Here is a 26,844-nt window from a genome sequence, read left to right as displayed (position 1 = left end):
AGCCTCACATTGGGCATAGAGGTTACTTAAAAATAAAATCTTAAACAAACAAACACACTTAGGCCATTAACCTCATACCATAACCAAAAAGTGAACTCAAACTGGATCACAGACATAAATGTAAGAGCTAAAATTTTTAAAACTTCTAGAAGAAAATTTAGGAGAATTCTTCATGATTTTAGGTTAGGCAAAGATTTCTTAGATTTCAAAGATTTCTTAGATAGTATGATCCATAAAAAAGAACAAGTGATAATGGAATTTATCAAAATTAAAAACTTTTGAACCTCAAAAGACACCATTAAGCAATGAAAAGACAAGATACAGATTGGGAGAAAATAGTTGTGAACCATATTTCTAATAAGGGAAGTCAGAATATGTAAAGAACTTTTTTTTTTTTTAATGTTTATTTTTGAGAGAGCATGAGCAGGGCTCAGAGCTGTCAACAGAGCCTGATGTGGGGTTCAAATTCATGAGCTGTGAGATCATGACCTGAGCTGAAGTCAGACGCTTAACTGACTGAACCACACGGGCACCCCAGAATATGTAAAAAACTTTAACAGCTCGATAATATGAAGACAGACAACCCTGTTTAAAAACGGGCAAAAGATTTAAATAGATGTTTCACCAAAGAAGATGTAAGAATGGCTAATGAGAACATGAAAAGATGTTCAAAATTGTTGGTTATTAGGGAAATGCAAACTAAAGCAACAATGACTTACTACTACATAACCAATATTGGTGAGGCTATAGAGAAACTGGAACCCGCACACATTATTGATAGTAATGTAAAATGGTATAGGCATTCCAGGTAAGTTTGGCAGTTTCTTAAAAAGTTGAACATAAATTTATCTCGTAAGTTGGCAATTCCACTCCTTGGATTATATCCCAAAATAATGAAAACATGTCTACACAAAGGCATGTAGTGAACGTTCACAGCAGCATTATTTAGAATGACTTTAAACTAGAAACAGCATAAATGTGCATCAGTTGGTGAATGAATAAATGAAATGCACTATTGTGTCCACACAATGGAATACTATACAGCAACATAAAGGAACAAGCTACTGATACATGGTACAACACAAATGGACCCCAAAAACATTCTACTCAGTAAAAGAAGGCTGATACAACAGACTACACAGTATATGATTCCACGTATCCGAAAAATCCAGAAACGGTGAATTTATAGACCTCAGACTAGTGGTTTCCTAGGGCCTGGTGTGGGAGCAGAGATTAAATGCAAATGAGTAGGAAGGAACTTTTTTGGCTGATGGAAATGTTCTTGTGGAGATAGACTAATACTCTAAATTTACCAAAAGTCATTGAATTGTATACTCACAATGTGTGAATTTTATATCCTGTAAATTATTAGTAAAGTTGTTTTTAAAAAGTTCCTCGAGGAGGGGAGGGTCATATTGTAGAGGCACTTAAGGCTTCCAATACCACAGGACTTGATCAATTTGCTCCCACCAAGGATAGTGTACGAGCTTTCCTGCTTTGTGGAGTTAGGTTCTTAGATATAGTCTTCAAGAATTACCGTATGCACGGAGTCAGAGTATGCCTGGGGTGAGAACGGATAAATGGCAAAATTATTCACAATTGTACAGAAAGGATTTTTTTTAATTTTTTTTTTTTTCTTTTTTGGTTCCTATGACAAAGGAGGTCCTCGGTTTTCTGAGGCGTCACATTGTTTATTTTAGGCTGGAGGAAACAGTTACGTGCAGACCGGTGAGTTCCAGTTCCAGCGCGGTGTGTTGCAGGGAAGGACTAGGAGGCTCGTGTGGCTACACGGATGAAAGGAGCAGGAAGGGTGGTGGGCACAGGCCAGATCTCGTAGAGTAAGTAGGAAGGCAGTAAAGCATGGTAAAGAGTTCAGGTTCCAGTGGCGGGCTTGCCTGAGTTCCGATCCCCACAGTGCCACTTTCTGTCTACAAGACTGAACCAGTTGCTCAACTGCTTCAAATCTTCATCTTTACGTTGGGGAAAATACTGGCACTTATAGTACCGTGAAGACTGTGAAGTGCGCTAGTGCACGTAAGGGCTTTGGAGGAAGCACATACTTAGGCACGCGAACACGCACTTAAGTTAGCAAAAGAAGCGGAAGGGCCTCAAGCGCCTGCTGCTCCCCGCTCTCCGCCAGTGGCCTTGCGCCAAAGCCCAGCTCACTAGGGCGCCCGGAACGCCCGCAGTCACTATGGTAACGGCCACCTACTTCCGGAAGAAGTACGGCGCGCGGCGAGGGCCATTCCGAGCAGTCTGTCTCGGAGAGTTGACAGAGGGGCCTTAGAGGGGTGAGTTGCGGGTGCCGTGGGTTCCGCCTGCCGCCCCCCCCCCCCCAGGCCAGTCTCGGTGCTCTCGCGGGGCCGCCCGCCTCCGCAGCCTCGTTGCCACCGGCGCCAGCTCTTCAGGCGTGGACGCCGGGGCCGAGGCGGTGTGGCCATGGACTTCTCCAAGTTCCTGGCGGAAGACTTCGACGTGAAGGAGTGGATCAACGCGGCCTTCAGGACGGGCCCCAAGGAGGCGACGGCCGGGACGGCGGACAGCCACGCGGCCACCCTGGTGATGAAGCTGCAGCTCTTCATCCAGGAGGTGAACCACGCCGTGGAGGGTGAGGCCGAGCTGTCCGCGCGGGCGTGGGGCGGCGGTGGGAACTCGAGCCCGGCCCGACCCTCCTGCAGTCCCTTCTGGGGAAGGTGTCAGCTCGCTGCCGCCAGTTTTTAAGGCTTGCCAGGTCTGAAGCTTGCTCTTCCACCCCTCGCGGTGCTGTCACGTTTCCTTTTATAACTTAAGTCAGAAGCGTGAACAACAATATTTCAGTATTTCAACAGTATTAAATAATCGTCGGCACGTGCTTATGTTTGGCAGAAGCGTATCAAAGCCGTATGGGACTGACACAAAGCTGGGAAACGTTGTTTTAGCGGACTTTCATGTCCGTGAGGAAGATGGGCAGGCCTGACTGGAGACTTGAACCATCTTTTAAGGATAGTTAATTATAAAAAATAATACACGCCAGCAGCCATTTCATTAACACCTCGAATCGGTTTTTATTCAGGGCATACTGCACGCCAGTCTCTCTGCTCGGCTTTGTGGGAGAGACACGTTGCACAGACTGCCGGCAGGAAGCCTATGATCCAGGATGGGGAACTTTATTTTATGGATGTGTCCACTGTTTAAGAAAAGGCTGGCGTTGGTGGGGAGAGCTGGAGGGGAGCTGTCTTTCACTGCCGATCCTTTATTGCACTGTGCATCTTCTGCTTATGATTGAGCATCTGTCACGCATGTGCCCAGAAATAGGCAGTGGGCAAAAAGTGTACCTTTCAGGCAGTTGCTGCCTTGTGGGGAAGATACTAAACAGTTCACTTACAATGAGGGGTGGCTTTACCGCAACTAGAACCAGGAGCGGCGAGAGCTGGAAGAAGTGTATGGTTACCTGGTGTCTGGGAGAATCATAAAGGGCTTTCCCTGTGTTAGGCCTTGAAGGAAGACTCCATAGGGCAAAGAGGGGGGACGTCAATAACAACGCGATAGCAATATTTGAGTCCTTGGAATGTGTCAGGCAGTCTTTTAAACGCTTTATATGTATTAACTACGTGGTTCTCCAACCACGGGTGGCAACGTTGCCTCCTCCTCCCCCAGCCCCCAATATCTGGAAATTGGTGAGAGTGTTTTTATGCATTGCAGTGGTGAGGCATGTCACAACCATGGACGTTCAGTGGAAGTACCCAGCGATGCTTGATGTCCTGCAATGCTTGGCACAGTCCTGCACAATGAAGAACTGTCCTGGCCAAAATGTTAATATTGCCCCTTTTGGGCATAATTATCTAATTTAAACCTGGCAATAGTCCTTAGAGGTAGGCACAATTATTATTCCCACTTTATAATTGGAGAAACTGCAGCAGAGTGAGGTGACTTACCCGGTCATGTTGCTAGTGAGTGGGGCCATTTGCATTTGCACCCAAGCAGTTGGTTCCAGAGCCCAGGCTCTTATCCATGATACTGTGCTACTTGTCTGGAATTAAAGGGAGAGAGGACACCACATGCAGAGGCATGTGAGTATAGAAAGGCCTAGCCAGCCCACAGAAGAGTGAGTTCCAACAGAGCTCCATCAATAACATCAATAAATATGAGTCACTGGTATGATGACCACAGGATCACACTTCCGTAGGGAGTGGGGAGACTTGCCGGAGATAAGGCAGAAAAGTAGATTGGGATCAAACTGTGAAAGGCCTTAAGTTTATTTATTTTGAGAGAGAGAGCATGCACGCATGAGTGGAGGAGGGGCAGAGAGAGAGGGAGAGAGAGAATCCCAAGCAGACTCTGCACTGTCAGTGCAGAACCATGAGATCATGACCTGAGCCAAAGTTGGACACTGAACCTACTGAGCCACCCAGGCGCCCCCCAAAGCTTTATTTTTATGGAAGATGAGACCGTGGCTCAAGTCTTCAGTGAAGAGAGGTTATTGCAGAGGTTCAAGGAGTGGGTATTGAGGACTCCAAACTGGAGGATCGATTTGTTCATGAATTCAGTCAACAAATATTGGGCACAAACTGTTTTCCAGGTTTCAGAGATCCAATGTTGAATGAGACCCAGTCTTAGGTTGGATAGGTTAACAGGGGCCAGATCATGCAGGGATTTTAATGTCACGTGAAAGAGTTTGGATTTGAACCAAAATGAGTGTAATGGGATGTTACCGGAGGATTTATAAGTATGGGAGTGACATGGTTTGATTCATGGCTCCATTCTGCTGGAGGCTGCTGTTCAGAAGGGTGGACTGTCATCATAGTGGCTTCAGGTGGGGTTATGACAGTGGACATGGATAGAGATAGATAGAGAAATGGATAGATTTAAGATATTTTTAGGAGGAAGAATGGGGAGAACTTGCTGGTGGATTGGAATAAGGAATGAGAGGGGGCGAACATCAGGAATGGCAGCAGGTTCTTGAACCGCCCAGCTGTGGGCAGAGGTGCCAAACGTCGAGTAACGTGGAGAGAATTTGTAGTGAACATCCATACGCCCCCTACCTAGACTCTACAATTAATGACCTAACTATACCTCCTTTATCACAAGTCTGTCCACTTACCAGTCCCTCTCTCCATTCATCCATCTTATTTTTTGATGTATTTCAGAATGAGTTGCAGACATCAGTATCCTTTATCCCTGTGCATTTCAGTTAGTAGCCTAAACATAATAGAGTTCAATAAGTTCAGTACTTGTTTACAGCTCTGTTTTTCTTCACCCTGTAAAATTTACATAAGGTGAAATGCACGAATCCTATCTGGTGAGTGTGATGAGTTTTGACAAATGTGTACAGCTAGGATAACTCAAACCTCTGTCAAGAAATAGAATGTTACCATCACCCAAGTCAGTGTCCCCACGTCCCTTTACGGTGAAATCTGGCCCTTACCCTCTCAGAGGCAACCACTGCAAGTGATGGTTTTAAAAATGGATACAGGGGTGCCCCGGTGGCTCAGTCAGTTAAGCATACGACTCTTGATTTCGGCTCAGGTTGTGATCTCACAGTTCATGAGTTCGAGCCCTGTGCTGGAGTGAACACAGCGTGGAGTCTCCTTGGGATTCTCTCTCTCTCTCTCTCTCTCTCTCTCTCTCTCTCTCTCTCTCTCTCAAAAATAAACATAAAAGGGGCGCCTGGGTGGCTCCATCGGTAGAGTGTCCAACTTCAGCTCAGGTCATGGTCTCATGGTTCGTGAGTTCAAGCCCCACGTCGGGCTCTGGGCTGATAGCTCAGAGCCTGGAGCCTGCTTCAGATCCTGTGTCTCCCTCTCACTCTGTTCCTCCTCCATTTGTGCTCTGTCTCTGTCTCTCTCAAAAATAAATGTTAAAAAAAATAAAAAATATATAACAATGCAAATATTAAAAAAAACATTAAAAATGGATACAAGAGTGGACTAAACTTGGGGGTACTGTGGAGAGGGGAAAAGAGGTATACAGGAAACAGCAAGGGCTGAAGAGTGACTGAGGTTTAGCAGGTGGAGACCAGGCTGGGGCCATAACATTGTTAAAAGTCAGTCTTTGTGCAGAAGAAATCCATGTCCTGTGTTTGTTTTCTTAGTCTTAGAACTTTACCTGGGGTCAGTGCAGGAAACAGATTTTTACTTTACAGCAGAGCTGGATGAACAGGTTCCTGAACTACTTCTTCGAGATGTTAGAGTTCTATTCATTTCGCTGGTAGAGAAGGCACTGGGCTTCTTTGGTTGATTCCCATCAAATTGCCCTTTAAAGGCTTAAAGGGGTGTGCTATTAACTCTCCCAGTTCCACATAACACATCATAGTTTGCAAAAATGTTCAAGTTGTATTCTGCATTTGGGATGTCTGTGAAAAAATGCATCTTTCTTTCTTTCTTTCTTTCTTTCTTTCTTTCTTTCTTTCTTTCTTTCTTTCTTTCTTTCTTTCTTTCGAGAGCAAGCAGGGGAGAAGGGCAGAGCCGAGAGAGAGAGAGAATCCCAAATACGACGCGGGGCTTGATCCCATGACTCTGGCATCATGACCTGAGCTGAAATCAAGAGTTGGCTGCTCAACTGACTGGGCCACCCAGGCACCTCAAAAAATGCAGCTTACTTAATATCACTTGATCTCCTACCAGACCTGTTAAATAAGAAACTCTGGCAGGTGCCTAGGGACCTGTATTTAACTGCAGTCCAGTTGATGCTGAGAGTCTGTGGACTCTGTTTTGAAAAGACCATGGAATGCAAATGGGCCAGACACATGTAAGGCTTGGTTTCAGCTCTGTGCAATCTTAAGCAAGTTACTCAACCTTCCTAAGCCTCAGTTTTCTTATTTCTAAGAGGCGGCTACTAATGATTACTGTGGACATTAAGTGATAGAACGTTGGTAAACCACCTGCACGTAGCTGGCATCTACCCAGTGTCAGATTCTTTCATTCTGTCTCCTCACAGAGGGAGTTGCACTTTCACTCAGTGGTGGAAAACAGTTGGTGTTGGGTCGGGTTGATGGTTCCTTCCTTGTCAAATCACGTGACCCTCACCTGTCAGACTGGGGAGGACATGGCCCTGGCAGAGGCCACCTCCCGGTCCACCTCCTCTCCACCCCGCATTTCCCGCAGGCTCAGAAAACTGTGTAGTTGGTAGTGCTTTGGGGAAGAGTCCCTTCCTGTCTCCTGATTTATTCAGGTTGTGACTGCTCCGATTTTCGCCTTTCATTCTTGGCTTCTTGCTGCAGAAACAAGTCACCAGGCTCTTCAGAACATGCCCAAAGTGCTCCGCGATGTGGAAGCCCTTAAACAGGAGGCGTCTTTCCTGAAAGAGCAGATGATTCTTGTCAAGGAGGACATTAAAAAATTTGAACAGGATACATCCCAATCGATGCAGGTATTTTGGCTCCTGTCCTAAATGTTGATTCTTGGTTTTGGAAGACCTTTCCTCCCAACCTGAACTCCAAAGTCTGCCAGCCACTCAACACTCCTCTTTGGCTTGGTTCTTTCAGCTTGTATGTCTGTCTTCAGCACCTGCTGAACAATGTAGCCACATGATTGGTGTCGTAAGGGGCACAGAAGCTCCCTGAAGACAGGGGCACCTCACGGTGCTTATGTTTCAAGTCACTGGAGCAAGGTAGAGAAAAAGGAACTGCCATTTCCTTAGTGTTTGATCCCTTGTTTCTCTTTTAGGTGTTGGTAGAAATCGACCAGGTGAAGTCTAGAATGCAGCTTGCCGCAGAATCTCTTCAAGAAGCAGACAAGTGGAGCACATTGAGTGCTGATATTGAGGAGACGTTTAAGACTCAAGTAGGTTTTTTGTTTAGGGGATGTTGTGCGTTCTGTTCGGGCAGGAACGTGAGGTTTGGAGAAACCGATGAGAAAGTCATTTACTCGAAACCGTAAGGGGTAGTAAAAAGCAGCACAGGAAGTGTGCAGGCAGAGGGTGGGAAGATCTGAAATTGCTCTGGGTCTTTCCACCATCTTGAGTTTGTATCTCCTGATTGACTGAAGGCTTCTAGTCACGGAGTTTAGGAGAAGCCTCAGTAAAAAAGGCAGAGGAAATGGATTAGGAGAGTGTGGAGCACGGGCAGAGGGACCTTACCCATCATGGGATCCTGGCAAGGTACTTAACACCTCCTGGGCCGTAGCGAGTAGGAATGCTTTTGATGCCTGGTTATAAGGAGGAGGTTAGATGATGTCTTGTGAAAAACTCCTTTTCAGTTGTTAAGCAAAATGAATTCTTTATCATCCCTTTTGCTGGTTTTCAGAACTCTCACAAGTTTTTAAAAAAGCGCTTAGTGCACGTGGGGAAAAAATTCGTAGACAGGAATAAACAGCCAAAAACGTTTTCCCTGTAACCCTGACACCTCCCAGTGCCCTCATTTCCCTTCTCCGTACAAACTCTCGTACCACCTTTATACCTGTCCTTCCTGACACATACACACTTATATGTGATCCCTGCCCTTTGGTTGCCATAAATGGTAGCACATTGTGAACGCTGCTGGGCACTTTGTTTTTGTACTGAGAGATCTATTATTCCATATCAGTTATGTTTATCTTTAACATAGAGAGAGCGGGGGAGGGGCAGAGAGAGGGGGCCAGAGGGTCTCTTCTGACAGCAGAGAGCCTGATGTGAGGCTCAAATTCAGGAACCTTGAGATCACAACCTGAGCCGAAATCAGATGCTCAACCAACTGAGCTGCCAGGCACCCCAGTTATGTTTATTTTTAAGTACAATAGAGCTCCTCTGGGCTCATGACAAGGTAATTGATTTAGGCTTCATAGATGTGAGTTGCAAATCTTACTTGACTTCTGGCATGGATGTGACAGAGAATAGACCTAAGTACAGTCTCTGATTGCAATCTGTACACTACTAATATTAACTAGCTAAAAGTTAGAAAGCTGCTTTCTCCCCTCCCAGCTATCCTGATATTCAGAACTAATTGCCCACAAGATCGCCTGTATCCACCTGGACATCCCCCTGGACACTGCAAACTAAATTCATTACTTCTGTCTAGAACCACTGCCCATTTGCTCTTCCCTTTGGCCTCCCTCTCTTGGTTAATGGCGGCACTTCCCATGCAAGTATTGAGGCTGGAAACCTTGGCAGTCCTTAACTGTTCCCTCTCCCCATCTCTCCCGTCTTTCTCTGAAGTTGTCTGTTCCTTAGATCCCTCTGCCACCACTCTGATCAAGCTTCCCGTTGTTTTTCTCCTACACCATTTCAACATCCATCTGTCACTGCTGGCTCCCACCCTCTCATTGGCAAACTCAGTCGCTCCCTCCCTGTGCCTCTTGAACCATAGTCCTTAATTTGTATCCTGATCTTTCTGTATGTGAACCCAAGGGCTGCCCTGTGATCTTTGTGTTTCAGTACGGTGTCTGACACATCGTAGACACCTTTCGGATGCTGAAATGAAACAATTACTGTATTCTTAATTCTTTTAAAAAATAGCTTTTCTAATTATAAACATAGGTTTTTTTTAATGTTTATTTATTTTTGAGAGACAGAGAGAGCCAGAGCACGAACTGGGGAGGGGCAGAGAGAGAGAGGGAGACACAGAATCCGAAGCAGGCTCCAGGCTCTGAGCTGTCAGCAACAGAGCCCAACGTGGGGCTCGAACCCACGAACCATGAAATCATGACCTGAGCTGAAGTCAGATGCTTAACCAACTGAGCCACCCAGATGCCCCTAAACATAATTTTTTTTAATGTCTATTTATCTTTGAGAGAGAGAGAGAGTGCTCACGGAAGCGGGGAAGGGGCAGAGAGAGAGGGAGAGAGAGAATTCCAAGCAGGCTGTGTGCTATCAGCACAAAGCCTTCCTTGGGGCTTGAACTCATGAACCGTGAGATCATGACCTGAGCTGAAATCAAGAATCAGATGCTTAACTGACTGAGCAACCCAGGCGCCCCAAATTATAAACATAATTTGTGTGTGTCTGGAAGATTTGGAAAATTCAGAAAAATACAAGGCAGAGAACAAAATGAGCCTTATTCCTATGTCCTAGTAATATGCTTTTTATGTCTAGTAGGTATTTTTCTATGTATTTTTACATCTTTGCACCTGTGTATTTTATATGTATGCATATATTTCAGGTATATAGGCATTTACATATATTTTAGTGTCTATATTCTTTTTTATCTTATTTTGCTATAAATATAAAATCATATTTTATAATATATATTTTATAATCATATAAATCATATTTTGCTATGTAATTAATACTTTTCAAAAACATGATCTTTAATGGCTGCACAGTATTCCACATTCCATTATGAGGGACTCAGCCTTTATATTTTGTTATCAGGGAGGATTTAGGTTGCTTCTAGGTTTTTGTTATTACAACACTAGAATCACATTAATTAATTAAAATGCATGAATATCTCTGTGTCCCTCTGATTGTTTCTTTTTTTAAGTTTTTATTTTTAAGTAATTTCTATACCCCACGTGGGGCTCGAACGCACAACCCTGAGATCATACTATACCAACAGAGCCAGCCAGGCACCCCCTTCTAATTGTTTCTTTAGGACATATTTTTAGAAAAGGAAATACCAGGTCAAAAGATATGAATAGTTTTCGGGGCACCTGGGTGGCTCAGTCGGTCATGATCTCGTGATCATGCTCAGGTCATGATCTCGTGGTCCATGAGCTCGAGCCCCATGTCAAGCTCTGTGCTGACAGCTCAGAGCCTGGAGCCTTCTTCAGATTCGGTGTCTCCCTCTCTCTCTGCCCCTCCCTCACTCACACTCTGTCTCTCTCTCTTCCTCAAAAATAAACATTAAAAAAATTTTTAAAGATACGAATAGTATTCAAGGCTCTTGATGCATATTGCTAAATTGTTTCTAGAAAGACAGTGTAAATTTATGGTACCAGGTAGACTTTTTTCTTCACACCCTCACTAACAATAGCTATTATAATTTTTCCAGGGTTTTTCCACTTTGTTAGGAGGAAAACTCTTGTTTTAATTTTATGAATTGTCTTTTCATGTATTTTGTCTGTTCTTTTTTTTTTTTTTTTAAAGTAGACTCCACAACCAACACGGGGCTTGAACTCACAACCCTGAGGTCAGGAGTCACATGCTGTACCAACTGCACCAGGCAGGCACTCTGTATTTTGTCCATTCTTAATTGAAGTACCTGGGTCTTTTAAAGTAAATACCCCCAATTGTGGTCTTTTTATAGGACATAGCTGTGATTTCTGCCAAGCTGACAGGTCTGCAGAACAGTTTAATGATGCTTGTGGATACTCCAGACTACTCAGAAAAGTGTGTGCACTTGGAGGCCCTGAAGAACAGGCTGGAGGCCCTGGCCTCCCCGCAGATTGTAGCGGTATTCACCTCTCAGTCTATAGGTGAGTGCTAGCCCTTTCTCATCTTTGTGTGCACCTCTTTACAAAGGTAAGGCTTTCCGAGTCTTCAACCTCTTGAATGTCTTAATGTGGATTAAATTATGTAGATCGGAAGTTAACTTGTAACTTTCTGGGGTGGTCGCCTTTTTTCAGTATTTTATACGATGAGCATTTTCGAACATACAGAAAAGCTGAAATAAGTGTACGACAGACACACCGTCTAGATCCCAGCCTGGTGTTTTACCAGATTTGCTTTGTCACTTACCTATCCACCCATCCATCTTCCTCTCCATCCATGTTCTGTTTTGGATGAATGTCAAAGTAACTGATAGATACCAGCATTTCATTCTTAAACGCTTCCGCATTCGTATCGATAACTGGAGTTCAGTATTGGTGTGTGATTCTCTTTTTTTGAGGTAAAATTTACATTTAGAGAAATGCGCAAATCTTAAGTGTACCGTTTGGTGAGTTTTGGCCCTTATCAAGTATTATTTTTATTTCCTCTGATTTACTAATATGGGAGATCTATTAATAGCATTCCTAATATTGTATCATTCTTGCAACTCAAGAACAAGCCCCACATGTTTATGGGGTATCTGTGTGTGTGTGTGTGTATGTGTGTGTATGCATGTGCATGGTAATGTACTACTGGATATTTTACTGATACTTTAGAATTTTTCATAGAAATCCCCTTAGTAAATATCTTTGTCAGGCTTTAGTATCCTGGTTGTGTCGGCTTCATAAAAATGATTTGTAAGCTTTTATTCTTCCTTATTACTCTGTTAGGTTTTAAGGAACATTTTTATCAAATACTGCCATGGCTCCATTGAATGCTTTCTGCCTGCCGTTCAACTTGGGTATGAATATTACAACTTCTGCCTTATTTTTTGTTTGTATTTGCTTTAGTATGGCTTTACCCACTTTTTTTTTTTAGCCTTCAAGCTTTCTGTGATGTTTTATTTTAGACTGGCTATTGGAGATGGCATATGGTTGAATTTTGTTTTTTGATCTAGTTCGTCCTTCCTTCCTTCCTCCCTCCCTCTTTCTTTTTCTTCCTTCCTTTTTTTTCTTTCTTCCTTTCTTTCTTTCTTTCTTTCTTTCTTTCTTTCTTTCTTTCTTTCTTTCTTTCTGTCTCTCTCCCTTTCTTTCTTTCTCTCTCTCTTTCTTTTTTTCTTTCTTTTCTTTTCTCTTTTCTTTTCTTTTCTTTTCCTTTCCTTTCTTTTCTTTTGTGGCTCCTTGCCCAACATGGGGCTTGAACTCACAACCCTGAGATCAAGAGTCACATGCTGACTGACCCAGCCAGGCACTCCTAATCCTTGTATTTTTTAATAAGTGACTTTATACCATTTAAGTTTTTGTTTTAACAGAAATTTTCAGTCTTGTGTGTCTCTACATTTTTTGTTTACTGGTTCTGTTTTCTTTGTGTTTTTTTTCTCTCACAGATGATTTGAAAGATATATAACTTGATTTCTTTTTTCTAGTGATTTATTATTTCAGATACTAAACTAAGCTTCTTTCTCAATTTATTGGCCTCGTAATGAAACAATATCTGACTCCCCCAGTTAGTGAACTTTGATTCCTCCTGCTTCCCACCTACCCCACTTCCCCGCTCGATCTAGAAGATTGCATACTCTAGAATTTTAATTATGGCATACTATCAAATTATTAATTATTAATTTTTTGTCATAGGGCTTCTCTCTCTAAACTTTTAACTGTTAGACAATTTTCATATTTTGTAATATTTTATTTTTATGTAACTGTTTTCTTTTTTGTTGTTGTTAAATTGTATTTGTTTTTAGATTTATTTTTTTTATTAACTTGTTTTATTTTTTATTTTTTAAAATTTATATCCAAATTAGTTAGCATATAGTGCAACAGTGATTTCGGGAGTAGATTCCTTAGTGCCCCTTACCCATTTAGCCCATCCCCTCCTCCCACAACCCCTCCCGTAACCCTCAGTTTGTTCTCCATATTTATGAGTCTCTTCTGTTTTGTCTCCCTCCCTGTTTTTAGATTATTTTTGTTTCCCTTTCCTTATGTTCATCTGTTTTGTCTCTTAAAGTCCTCATATGAGTCAAGTCATAGGATTTTTGTCTTTCTCTGACTAATTTCACTTAGCATAATACCCTCCAGTTCCATCCACGTAGTTGCAAATGGCAAGATTTTATTCTTTTGGATTGCCGAGTAATACTCCATTGCATATATATACCACATCTTCTTTATCCATTCATCCATCGATGGACATTTGGGCTCTCTCCATACTTTGGCTATTGTTGATAGTGCTGCTAAAGACATGGGGGTGCATGTGTCCCTTTCAAACAGCACACCTGTATCCCGTGGATAAATGCCTAGTAGTGCAATTGCTGGGTCGTAGGGTAGTTCTATTTTTAGTTTTTTGAGGAATCTCCATACTGTTTTCCAGAGTGGCTACACCACCTTGCATTCCCAGCAACAATGCAAAAGAGATCGTCTTTCTCCACATCCTTGCCAACATCTGTTGTTGCCTGAGTTGTTACTGTTAGCCATTCTGACAGGTTTGAGGTGGTATCTCATTGTGGTTTTGATTTGTATTTCCCTGATGATGAGTGATGTTGAGCATTTTTTGGCCATCTGGATGTCTTCTTTGGAGAAGTGTCTATGCATGTCTTTTGCCCATTTCTTCACTGGATTATTTGTTTTTTTGGGTGTTGAGTTTGATAAGTTTTTTATAGATTTTGGATACTGACCCTTTATCTGATATGTCGTTTGCAAATATCTTCTCCCATTCTGTCAGTTGCCTTTTAGTTTTGCTGATGGTTTCCTTCACTGTGCAGAAGTTTTTTATTTTGATGAGGTCCCAGTAGTTCATTTTGGCTGGCCTTTGTTTCCCTTGCCTGCAGACACGTGTTGAGTAAGAAGTTGCTGCGGCCAAAGTCAAACAGGTTTTTGCCTGCTTTCTCCTCGAGGATTTTGATGGCTTCCTGTCTTACATTGAGGTCTTTCATCCATGTTGAGTTTATTTTTGTGTCTGGTGAAAGAAAGTGGTCCAGGTTCATTCTTCTGCATGTCGCTGTCCAGTTTTCCCAGCACCACTTACTGAAGACACTGTCTTTATTCCATTCGATATTCTTTCCTGCTTTGTCAAAGATGAGTTGGCCATCTGATTGTGGGTCCATTTCTGGGTTCTCTATTCTATTCCATTGATCTGAGTGTCTGTTCTTGTGCCAGTACCATACTGTCTTGATGATTACAGCTGTGTAGTATAGCTTGAAGTCTGGGATTGTGATGCCTCATGCTTTGGTTTTCTTTTTCAAGATCGCTTTGGCTATTTGGGGTCTTTTCTGGTTCCATACAAATTGTAGGATTATTTGTTCTAGCCATGTGAAGAATGCTGGTGTTATTTTGATAGGGATTGCATTGAATATGTAGATTGCTTTGGGTAGTATCGACATGTTAACAATATTTGTTCTTCCTATCCAGGAGCATGGAATCTTTTTCCATTTTTTTGAGTCTTCTTCAATTTCTTTCATAAGCTTTCTACAGTTTTCAGTTACAGATTTGTCACCTCTTTGGTTACATTTCTTCCTAGGTATTTTATGGGTTTTGGTGCAACTGTAAATGGGATTGATTCCTTGATTTCTCTTTCTGTCGCTTCATTCTTGGTGTATAGGAATGCAACCGATTTCTGTGTGTTGATTTTATATCCTGAAACTTTGCTGAATTCATGAATCAATTATAGCAGTTTTTTGGTGGAATCTTTTAAGTTTTCCATATAGAGTATCATGTCATCTGCGAAGAGTGAAAGTTTGACCTCCTCCTGGCCGATTTCTTTGTGTTGTCTGATTGCAGAGGCTAAGACTTCCAATACTACGTTGAATAACAGTGGCGAGAGTGGACATCCCTGTCTTGTTCCTGACCTTAGGGGGAAAGCTCTCAGTTTTTCCCCATTTGAGGATGATATTAGCGTTGGGTCGTTCATATATGGCTTTTATGATCTCAAGGTATGATCCTTCTATCCCTACTTTCTTGAGGGTTTTTATCAAGAAAGGATGCTGTATTTTGTCAAATGCTTTCTCTGCATTTGTTGAGAGGATCATATGGTTCTTGTCCTTTCTTTTATTGATGTGATGAATCACGTTAATTGTTTTGTGGATATTGAACTAGCCCTGCATCCCAGGTATAAATCCCACCTGGTCGTGGTGAATAATTTTTTTTTTTTTTTAACGTTTATTTATTTTTGGGACAGAGAGAGACAGAGCATGAACGGGGGAGGGGCAGAGAGAGGGAGACACAGAATCGGAAACAGGCTCCAGGCTCTGAGCCATCAGCCCAGAGCCCGACGCGGGGCTCGAACCCACGGACCGCGAGATCGTGACCTGGCTGAAGTCGGACGCTCAACCGACTGCGCCACCCAGGCGCCCCTTTTTTTTAAATTTTTTTTGTGAATAATTTTTTTTAATGTACTGTTGGATCCAGTTGGCTAATATCTTGTTGAGGATTTTTGCATCCGTGTTCATCAGGGAAACTGGTCTGTAGTTCTCCATTTTAGTGGGGTCTCTCTCTGGTTTTGGAATCAAGGTAATGCTGGCTTGATAGAAAGAGTTTGGAAGTTTTCCTTCCGTTTCTATTTTTTGGAACAACTTCAAGAGAATAGGTGTTAACTCTTCCTTAAATGTTTGGTAGAATTCCCCTGGAAAGCGATCTGGCCATGGACTCTTTTTTTTTTTTTTTTGGCAGATTTTTTATTACTAATTCAATTTCCTTACTTTTTATGGATCTGTTCAAATTTTCTATTTCTTCCTGTTTCAGTTTCGGTAGTGTATATGTTTCTAGGAATTTGTCCATTTCTTCCAGATTGCCCATTTTATTGGCATATAATTGCTCATAATCTCTTATTATTGTTTTTATTTCTGCTGTGTTGGTTGTGATCTCTCCTCTTTCATTCTTAATTTTATTTATTTGGATCCCTTCCTTTTTCTTTTGGATCCAGCTGGCTAGTGGTTTATCAATTTTGTTAATTCTTTCAAAGAACCAGCTTCTGGTTTCGTTTATCTGTTCTGTTGTTTTTTTTTTTTTTTTTGGTTTCGATAGCATTAGTTTCTGCTCTAATCTTTATTATTTCCTGTCTTCTGCTGGTTTGGGGTTTTATTTGCTGTTCTTTTTTCCAGCTCCTTAAGGCTTAAGGTTAGGTTGTGTATCTGAGATCTTTCTTCCTTCTTTAGGAAGGCCTGGTATACTTTCCTCTTATGCTATATACTTTCCTCTTATGACTGCCTTTGCTGCGTCCCAGAGGTTTTGGGTGGTGGTGTTATCATTTTCATTGGCTTCCATATACTTTTTAATTTCCTCCTTAACTGCTTAGTTAGCCCATTCATTCTTTAGTAGGATGTTCTTCAGTCTCCAAGTATTTGTTACCTTTCCAAATTTTTTCTTGTGGTTGATTTCGAGTTTCATAGCATTGTGGTCTGAAAATATGCATGGTATGATCTCGATCTTTTTGTACTTACTTAGGGCTGATTTGTTTCCCAGTATATGGTGTATTCTGGACAATGTTCCATGTGCATTGGAAAAGAATATATATTTTGCTGCTTCAGGATGAAATGTTCTGAATATATCTGTTAAGTCCATCTGGTCCAGTGTGTTTCCTTGTTGATTTTTTGATTAGATGATCTTTCCATTGCTGTGAGTGGGGTGTTGAAGTCTCCTACTATTATGATATTACTATCGATGAGTTTCTTTATGTTTGTGATTAATTGATTTATATGGGTGCTCACAATTGTTAGGTCTTCTTGGTAGATAGACCCCTTAATTATGATATAATGCCTTTCCTCATCTCTTGATACAATATTTTAAAGTCTAGATTGTCTGATATAATTATGGCTACCCCCGCTTTCTTTTGTTGACCATTAGCATGATAGATGGTTCTCCATCCCCTTATTTTCAATCTGAAGGGGTCTTTAGGTCTAAAGTGGGTCTCTTGTAAACAGCATACAGATGGATCTTGTTTTCTTATCCATTCTGTTGCCCTATGTCTTTTGATTGGATTATTGAGTCCATTGACGTTTCAAGTGAGTACTGAAAGTTATGAATTTATTGCCATTATGATGCTTGTAGAGTTGGAGTTTCTGGTGGTGTTCTCTGGTCCTTTCTAATCTTTGTTGCTTTTGGTACTTTAAAAAAAAAAATATATATATATATATACACACACACATATATATATATATGTATATATATATATATATATTTTTTTTTTTTTTTTCCATCTTTTCTCCCCTCAGAGAGTCTCCGTTAAAATTTCTTGCAGGGCTGGTTTAGTGGTCACAAACTCGTTTAATTTTTGTTTGTCTGGGAAACTTTTTATGTCTCCTTTTTTGAATGTGAATGATAGCCTTGCTGGATAGAGAATTCTTGGTTGCATATTTACCTGATTCAGCACATTGAATATATCCCACCACTCCTTTCTGGCCTGCCAAGTTTCTGTGGACAGGTCTGCTGCAAACCTGATCTGTCTTCTCTTGTAGGTTAAGGACTTTTTTTTCCCTTGCTGCTTTCATGATTCTTTCCTTGCCTGAGTATTTTGTGAATTTGACTATGATATGCCTTGTTGATGGTCTGTTTTTGTTGAATCTAATGGGGGTCCTCTGTGCTTCCTGGGTTTTGATGTCTGTGTCTTTTCCCAGGTTAGGAAAGTTTTCTGCTATGATTTGCTCACATAACCCTTCTACCCCTATTTCTCTCTCCTCTTCTGGGACACCTATCATTCAGATTTTGTTCCTTTTTTATGAGTCACTGATTTCTCTAATTCTTTTTTTTTTATTATTATTATTTTTTAACATTTTTATTTATTTTGAGACAGAGAGAGACAGAGCATGAACAGGGGAGGGGCAGAGAGAGAGGGAGACACAGAATCCAAAGCAGGCTCCAGGCTCTGAGCTGTCAGCACGGAGCCCGACGCGGGGCTCGAACTCACGGACCGCGAGATCATGACCTGGGCCGAAGTTGAACGCCCAACCGACTGAGCCACCCAGGCACCCCATGATTTTTCTAATTCTTAAATCGTGCTCTTTTGCCTTAATCTCCCTCTTTTTTTCTGCTTCATTATTCTCTATAAGTTTGTCCTCTATATCGCTGATTTTCTGTTCTGCCTCATCCATTCTTGCCGCTGCTGCATCCATCTGTGATTGCAGCTTAGTTATAGCATTTTTAATTTCATTCTGACTATTTTTTACTTCTTTTATCTCTGCAGAAAGGGACTCTAGTCTATTTTCAACTCCAGCTAGTATTCTTATTATCGTGATTCTAAATTCTGGTTCAGACATCTTGCTTGTATCTGTGTTGGTTAAATCCCTGGCTGTTGTTTCTTCGTGCTCTTTCTTTTGGTGTGAATTCCTTCGTTTTGACATTTTGAAGGGAGAAAAGAAATTAAAGAGGTAGAAAAAATTAAAATTAAAAAAAATTAAAATTAAAAAACTAAACACACACACACACACACACACAAAATCTGATAAATGATGTTAGATCCTAGGTGTGTTTTGGTCTGGGTGTTGAAAGTGGTTTGACAGGTTAGAGAAAAAAGTGGGGGATGGGAAAGGAAATCATTTGAGAATTTGAAAAAATGAATACACTGAAGTAGACTGAAATGAGATGATGGGAGTAAAATAGAATTTGAAAAAATGTACACAAAAGTAAAGAATACAGTAGGAAAACTAAAGAGAAATATTTTTAATAAAAATTAAAAATAAAAATGAAGTTTTTAATCTTTCTGATCCAAGAAAAAGAAATGAAAAAGAGAAAAAAAATCGTTTGAAAATTTGAAAAAGTGAATACACTGTAGTAGACTAAAATAAAATGATGGAAGTAAAATGGAATTTGAAAAAATTTACATAAAAGCAAAAAATATAGTAAAAAATTAAAAATATTTTTAATAGAAATTGAAAATAAAAATGAAGTTTTTCACTTTCTGCATTCAAGAAAAATAAAAGAAACAAAAAAGAAAAAAGAAAACAAGGAAATCGTTTGAAAATTTGAAAAGTTGAATACACTGAAGTAGACTAAAATAGAATGATGGAACTAAGGTAGAGTTTGAAAAAATTTACACAAAAGTAAAAAATATAGTAAAAAAAATAAAAATATTTTTAATAAAAATTGAAAATAAAAATCAAATTTTCTTCTTTCGGTATTCCAGAAAAAGAATAGTGTAAAAGAGGGAAAAAAAAAGAAAAAGAAAATTGAATAGATGGACCTGCTAACACATTGAAATAGGACTGAAATTACTTCATTTTCCCCTAGTAGTCAGACTATGTAGTGCTTTATAGTCCATAAACTAAGTAGGCAGTGAGACTTGTATTCTTGAAGAGCAGGTTCGCCCAGTTGGGCGGGGCTCAGTGTAACAGCTCTGTTTTCCACTAGGTGGCGCTGCTAGCCTACTGGAGTGGATTGTTGCAGTGCTTGTAGGTGTGTATGCGCATGCGCGGGAGCGGTGAAAATGGCATCACCCAGCTACCCAATCTCTAGTATGGTAACTGTTCTCTCGGAGCAGCAACTGTGCACCTGTCCTCTGTCTTCAGCTTTCTTCCATTCCCTGCCTCTTCACTGAACATGATCAAGACCCAGGCAGTACCTCTCTCCCGAGTTTTGTCTCAGGTGCGGCTGTTTCCCCCGGCCCCTTACTTCCGAAGGACTGCGGTTTTGGCCCGCTCCGCCCCTCTGTGGGAGGGTCTCACTGAGCAATGGCCAAATAAGCAATGGCCGAAAGTCGGCTGTGCCCAGGAACGCTTGCCACACCCTGCTGCTGCCGGTGCCCCAAGACTGCGGCCAGGTGCCAACCCGCCCCAGAAAAAGTTTGCAAGGGAGTGTAGCAGCAGCGTTTCAGGGATTATGGAAAATCACAACTCACATCTGGCACCAGACTTCATTCACACTTAACGACCTTGTTCCAGCACCAGCGAATGTGGCCGTTTTCTGGGATCTGCTGAGACCAGGTGGCTTCAATAGTCTCTACCAAATGTCCTTCCAGCAGTGGAACTGCTTTTCCCGTTGGCCCGAGAACCTCCCGGACCCCACTCTGTTCCTGGGGATTCGCCTTTCCCACCAGAGCACTGCCAGGTATTGAGATGGGGAGTTGCAGCCTTTGAGCTCCCCTTGTTTACAGTCTTAATGGAATTTAAACCCTCTCTCCTTTCTCCCTTTTTAGTTTAGTCTCTGTGGCTGTTTCCAATTTTCCACTTTCTCTCTAGCTGCTTTTGGGGAGGGGTGCTTTTCCCATATTCTGTCCGCCTCCCCAGTCTCCATCCTGTCTCTGCCCGCAAAAGCTGTTTCCTACCCTCAGGGGCTTCTCGCTCCCCAAATTCTCTTCTCCATGCATTGTACCTGCTGAATTCTGTGGTTCAGGTTGTGCAGATTGTTGCGTTAATCCTCCAATCAGTTTTCTAGGTGTGTAGGATGGTTTGGTGTTGGTCTGGCTGTATTTCATGGACACGAGACACACAAAGAACTTACATGCTCTTCCACTATCTTGGTTCCTCCCCCTATGTAACTGTTTTCTAACCAATAATTGCCATGGTTGTTTATGCTCAAGGTCTTGTTTAAATGGATTCAGTCCTCACTTAGACTTTTCAGCCCATGTCTTCCCCATTTGTTAATTCTTGGAGGCTTCTCTTCATGACCAGGAGTCTATTTTCAATCAGAATTTTTCCCCCTCAGGAAGGGCACCGGGATTATATATGTATCCTCAGTGTTTATGGAGTAAAGAATGTTTTTCTATTGCTTTTACATGTAGATAACAGTAACTGCTTTTGAATCACACTTTTTCCTTTAGAATTCAAGAAACCTTGCTTTTTTATCTTTTGCTAACTATATTTTGCTGATTAAGTATCAGACTGGCCTGCTTTTTTGTTTTTGTTTTTGTTTTTGTTTCTTTTCCTTGAATAGTTAAAATAGGGGTCAGCAAGCATTTTCTGTAAAGGGCCAGGTAGTAAGTATTTTGGGTTCTCTGGGTTATCTGGTCTCTTTCATCGATACTTAACTCTGTAGTTGTAGTGTGAAAGCCTGTGTGATAATCAAAACCTGTGTTCCCATCAACGTTTATGACGAAACCAAGTGCTGATTTGGCTTGCTGGCTCATAATTTGCTGACTTCTGGCCTACACGATTCTCTTTTGCCTTACAGTTTAGTTACTTCACTAGATTATTTTTCAGTTTGGGAAAAATATTTTTCTGGAACAAAGTGTGAGCTCTCTTTATTTGCTGATCCATGTCTTTCTCCATTTATATATATATATATATACATATATATATGTGTATATATATGTATATATTTATATATTTTTTAAATTTATTTTTGATAGAGACAGAGCACAAGTGGGGGAGGGGCAGCGAGAGAGGGAGACACAGAATCTGAAGCAGGCTCCAGGCTCTGAGCTGTCAGCACAGAGCCCGATGTGGGACTGGAACTCAGGACTGTGAGATCATGACTCGAGCTGAAGTTGGACATTTAACCCACTGAGCCACCCAGGCACCCCAGTCCTCTACTTCTTTTTTATCCTTTCTCTGCTTGTTCTTGAAGTGCTCACTTGATATGCCTTCTGCAGGCTCTGTTCCTTTTCTTTTTCCCCCTCCTTGTGGTACTTTTACATAGGTCATATTGTGGAGTTTTTCAATTTGTTTTTGTTTCTGCTTATTCATATTTATATGTGGTTACGGTTTTCCAGGCTTGCTCTTTACTGAAAAATAATGTGTGTGGGATCTCCTTGGAAGCCCCTCCTTGTTTACCTGGACTTTGTTGAGAACTTTCCTCTTGCCCTTGATTTAAAGGCTATATTCTGTGTTGTGCTCTTCAGTTTCCTAAAGAGAATGGATTCAGTACTCTTCTCCAGCCTTTTCATTTAGTGTCTTACCCATTTGTCAGTTCTCTGTCTGGGGTCTTTTTCTCACTACCAGAATCCTAGGGCTGGAGTTGGGTTTGGAAGGTCACCACCTGGCAGCTTTGTCCCTCATGTTTTCTCATGAGTTTGTTGCAGCCACAGACCCACGGAGCTCACGTATGTGGTGGGGTGTACATCTAGTTAGGTGGGATGCTCCTGACAAGTAGGAATGGACTTGGAAGGTGGAAGCTCCGTGAATGGGAGTGGTTTTCCTTTCCTTCCTTCCTACTTGGAGTTGGATAGTGCCCCAGTTTGGATGATGCCCTCTGGGTCAGGATTATGGGCTTTGGTAGTGAGGCAAGCTAGTTTTGACCGCTTTTGTTCACAGATTTAAATCAGGCTTGATTCCAGACCCGTCCTTTGTGGGCAGGATGGATTCAGAAGGGGGAAATGGCACTTTTCAGCCACTGCTGGGCTGAGGTGGAAGTAAGCCTCCTCCCCTAGCCTGGCGCAGAACCCCCTTTGGTCCCTGTCTTCACCTCTTCCCGCCATTGCTCAGCTGCTCCATGCTGGCATTCCGAGTGCTCCCACATCCCCACTCACCTTGGACCAATGTGACTGAATATCTGACACTTTCTCTGAAGTTCCACAGTACACATTTTCTCCTGGCCTCAACACATCTGGAATGGTGTTGGGTTTTTCTCTGGGTAGTGAATTTTGGTGAGCATCGGGAATGTTTCCCCGCCCCCCCAAGGTAATGTGCTCTTTCCTCAGTGATCTTTCATGGAAGGCCAAGGTGGTCTTTTTTCCTGACAGTTTTTAAAGGGAGATCTGCTAAATTAGTACATCTCCAGCATGTTCCCCCTTTCCATCTCTCTGCTCCGAGTGACAAGTTCACATGCCTAGTTTATTTTACGACAGCCAACCAATGAATTCAGTTAAATTGAAGCAACTTTTTATAACATAGTTTTACACGTAGCAGGAAGATTCATTTATCTCAGGGATCTTAGGAAAATAATAAGCATTTTAAGGGCAAATGGCCATCTTCTAACTCCTAGATTCCTGCCCAACAAAGTGAGTTCCACTGACATATTTCCCAAGTCCAGCTATCGTCACAATAGTTGCTGTCACAGATTTTCCTTCTCAGCAGATTTAAAAGGTTGGATGCCTGGGGCACCTGGGGGGCTCAGTCGATTAAGTGTCCGACTTTGACTCAGGTCATGAGTCACAGCTGGTGAGTTCTAGCCCCGTATCTGGCTCTGTGATGACAGCTCAGAAGCCTGGAGCCTGCTTCGGATTGTGTCTCCGTCTTTCTGTCTTCTCTCCCTGACATATGCTTGTTCTCTCTCTCTCAAAAATAAATAAACATAAAAAAATAAATAAAAAGTTGGATACCTGTTTGTGCCGTTAAAAATTTTTTCTTCTTTTTTAATTTGAGACCGTGGCGTGTGAGTTTTGGCCAGAAGGGGGCAGACGAGCGCCAGCGGTGCTGCTGTGTGTGGAGGGGCTGCCCTGAGGCTGCCTCCCTGGTTTTTCAGCAGCCATCCTGGAAGCAAGTCTTCCATTTAGTCATTTCCTCTGCCCTCAGGAAAGTATGTAAGAAACTACTTGATATTAATACCATAATTTGGCTCCTAGAGCCCCTCGCTATGTGTGGAATGCTGATATTTACCCAATTATTTACTTATTCCTCAAACCACCAAATATGTGAACATTTAGGGCTTGAGTTTGTTTGCTGTTTTACCGTTCCTATCGGGTGTGATTCAAAGGAGGAATTTCGAAAGGGCAACTCACTTCTAAATATTATTTTAAAATACTAATTCTGTGAGGAGCAGTAGGGAATGCAAAGATGAATAAGATAAGGTTGCTGTCTTCAAGGACCTTGCAGCTTCGTTAAGGGTGAGGCTGAGAGAACAAGTACACGATTTCATTACAGGATGGAATGTGCAAATTGCCTTAGCCCTTTCCCGGGATGAAGGGAAAGATGACAACATTGAGGAAGCTTTTCTGAAAGAGCCAGTATATGTGCAGAACTTTGAAATTTACGTGAATTAAAATTATTTAAAAAATCGCCTCTGATTATAAAAGTAATACATATACAGGTTACTGAAAATTGGAAAGATATACACAAATATAAATTTTTTTTACATACATTTATTTTTGAGAGACAGAGACAGAGCACAAGTTGGGGAGAGGCAGAGAGAGAAGGAGACACAGAATCTGAAGGACGCTCCAGGCTCTGAGCTGTCAGCACAGAGCCTGGCGCGGGGCTCGAACTCACAAACTGTGAGATCATGACCTGAGCCGAAGTTGGACGCTTAAGCAACTGAGCCCCCAGGCACCCCGATATACACAAATACAAAACAAAATGATTTACCAGTGAACTCACCACAAGAGATGACTATTAGTATTTTCTGATGAGGTTTTTGGGGTGATGATGGGGTGGTCCATAGCTGACGACCAAGAAAGAATTCTTGAAGACATCTTAAGACTCCCAGGGTAGTGGAGGCCTAGCTATTGTCAAGCTAGGGTTGTTTTGCCTCTAGCAAAGTATTAGCATTAAGACATAGGGAGTTCCTGGAGAAAAGTTTTACTCTGCCTGCCTGAAGTATCTCTCAATAGGCTGCAGGTTATAAGGAAATTGAGTTCTATCTGCCATTTCCTTCTGCCTTTGTTTCCCACATCACTATGGAGGGATGATGTTGGGGCTCTAGGAAATGGAGTTTATAGGTTTCTGGAGATTAGGCTATTGATGAGATTGCCTTTTTCTTGTGATTTACTAAGTTACTTGTGAATAGCTGGAGACTTAGGTCCTGCAGGACTATGATCTCTATCAGTTAACCATTTGTTTTTCCCCTTTCCTTTGTTGGGCAGCCAGGAGTGCCCAAGGAACATCACACATACCCCACTGGGGGTCGGGTGGGAGGGTGTTTGCGGAGGGTGTCTGCCGCCTGGCAGCTTGTTTTATGCTCCCTCCTCATTTCCTTCCAGTTTTTTTTCCCCCCGTGTGTGTGTGTGTGTGTGTGTGTGTGTGCGTGTGTGTGTGTGTACCTGTATTTTTTAAGGTAAGTATATACATTGAGTATATACTTTGTATGTTGTTTTTCCCCCAGTGAGCACTGTAGCATAAGCCTTTCCCCCTGGGTGAAGGATTTTGACAGGCGAGGAGAAACAATTGCCGCAGAGAGAACAACATACACATGAGTGGTGTAGAGCTGGGAATCCTACTCCGTTGTATTTTATTTTTTATTTTTAATTAAAAAATTTTTTTTTCAACGTTTTTATTTATTTTTGGGACAGAGAGAGACAGAGCATGAACGGGGGAGGGGCAGAGAGAGAGGGAGACACAGAATCGGAAACAGGCTCCAGGCTCCGAGCCATCAGCCCAGAGCCTGACGCGGGGCTCGAACTTACGGACCGGGAGATCGTGACCTGGCTGAAGTCGGACGCTTAACCGACTGCGCCACCCAGGCGCCCCCCTAGTCCGTTTTAATGGAGTGAATGTTGGGAAATGGTTAGAGATGAGGCTGGACAAGAGAGCTGGGGACAGAGCATAGTTTGCCTTGAACAGACTAAAGAGTCGATATTCAGAGAATTTGTAGTAAGTCTGCTGATGAGTGTGGCCGAGTGAGTGGGAGTGTTGACTTGGGAGATGGACAGGCCAGTTTTGAAATCTTTGGGCTGCTGCCTCTTAGCAATGAGAGCTCAGTTTCCTTCTCAGTAAAGTGGGTACCATACATGCACCCTATGATTCCTAGGGTCCTGGTTCCTGGGGAGGCACTAGGTGAACATTATTCCTTTCTCTTGGATCCCCCCTTCAAGACTTGAGGGCTCTCACAGTAGCCCAAAGGGAATAATTCCTGAGAGGCCAATCAGGAATTCGTGAAGGTTCTATTTGAATGAGAGCAGCAGCAGATTTCTGAAAAGCCGTGTAGCTCAGCAGATGGAGCTAAACTACAAATTGGAAGTCCAGACCCACAAATGACTTTATTGGTTCCATTTTTCTTCTTCTTGAATTCAGTTAAAATTTGTTCCCGTCACCTACGGTGTTGGAAAAGTTAAATAGTACTGGAGGTCTTATTGGGGAAGATAACACTGTTTTCCTCTACCACCTCATTCCCCAGTCCTGACCCCAGGAGATCACTTTAAATCTCAGAGCTGTTTTCTGTGGTATTCCACTTTATATTTCCACATAATACATATATTGTTTTATTTCTTTGTATATTAATTTTAGAAACTGTCAGCTTACTATTGTTACAGCTAAGGATTTTGCTTTCATATGACTCCTCCCCATTCTCCTCTTTTACCACTGTTTTTCTGTTTAATTTTTTTAATCTTTATTTTTGAGAGAGAGGGAGTGAGAGAACAAGTGGGGGAGGGGCAGAAAGAGAGGCAGAGACAGGGAATCCCAAGCTGTCAGTGTGGAGCCTGATGTAGGGCTGTGGGGCTCCAGTCCCCAAACCATGAGATCATGGCCTGAGCTGAAGTTGGACACTCAGCCGACTGAGCCACCCAGGTGTCCCTATACCATCGTTTTTAATTGAATTAATAAATAGTGCTTCTATTATCACAACTTTATAATAAACTATAATAAACTTTATAATAAACTCGGTTCATTTTTGCAGAGTCAGATCAGGCACTAGATTTTAATTCCTTTCCTATCCAACTTCATTTTATGCTTAAGTTTCTTGTTTTTTTTTT

General features: G+C 42.0%; 1 protein-coding gene across 2 annotated transcripts in view; it reads left to right on the top strand.

The window, feature by feature from the left end:
• The first annotated feature begins 1,783 nt into the window (after positions 1 to 1,783).
• Positions 1,784 to 26,844, top strand: part of COG7 (component of oligomeric golgi complex 7) — an 82,123-nt gene continuing 57,062 nt past the window's right edge. The window contains exons 1-4 of one of the 2 annotated variants that reach the window (XM_027043031.2): positions 1,800 to 2,608; positions 7,199 to 7,347; positions 7,644 to 7,760; positions 11,138 to 11,306. In XM_027043031.2, the coding sequence (XP_026898832.1) occupies positions 2,440 to 2,608; positions 7,199 to 7,347; positions 7,644 to 7,760; positions 11,138 to 11,306 (604 nt within the window). In that variant the 5' untranslated portion in view covers positions 1,800 to 2,439. Of the gene's footprint in view, positions 2,609 to 7,198; positions 7,348 to 7,643; positions 7,761 to 11,137; positions 11,307 to 26,844 lie in introns of both variants that reach the window. The other variant, XM_053213096.1, reaches the window with a different exon arrangement.

This window comes from Acinonyx jubatus, chromosome E3, assembly GCF_027475565.1.
Source record: "Acinonyx jubatus isolate Ajub_Pintada_27869175 chromosome E3, VMU_Ajub_asm_v1.0, whole genome shotgun sequence".
In the NCBI taxonomy this organism is placed as follows: Eukaryota; Metazoa; Chordata; class Mammalia; order Carnivora; family Felidae; genus Acinonyx; species Acinonyx jubatus.
The sequence above is the reverse complement of the archived record's forward strand: the minus strand, read 5'-3'. Positions and strand labels throughout refer to the sequence as shown.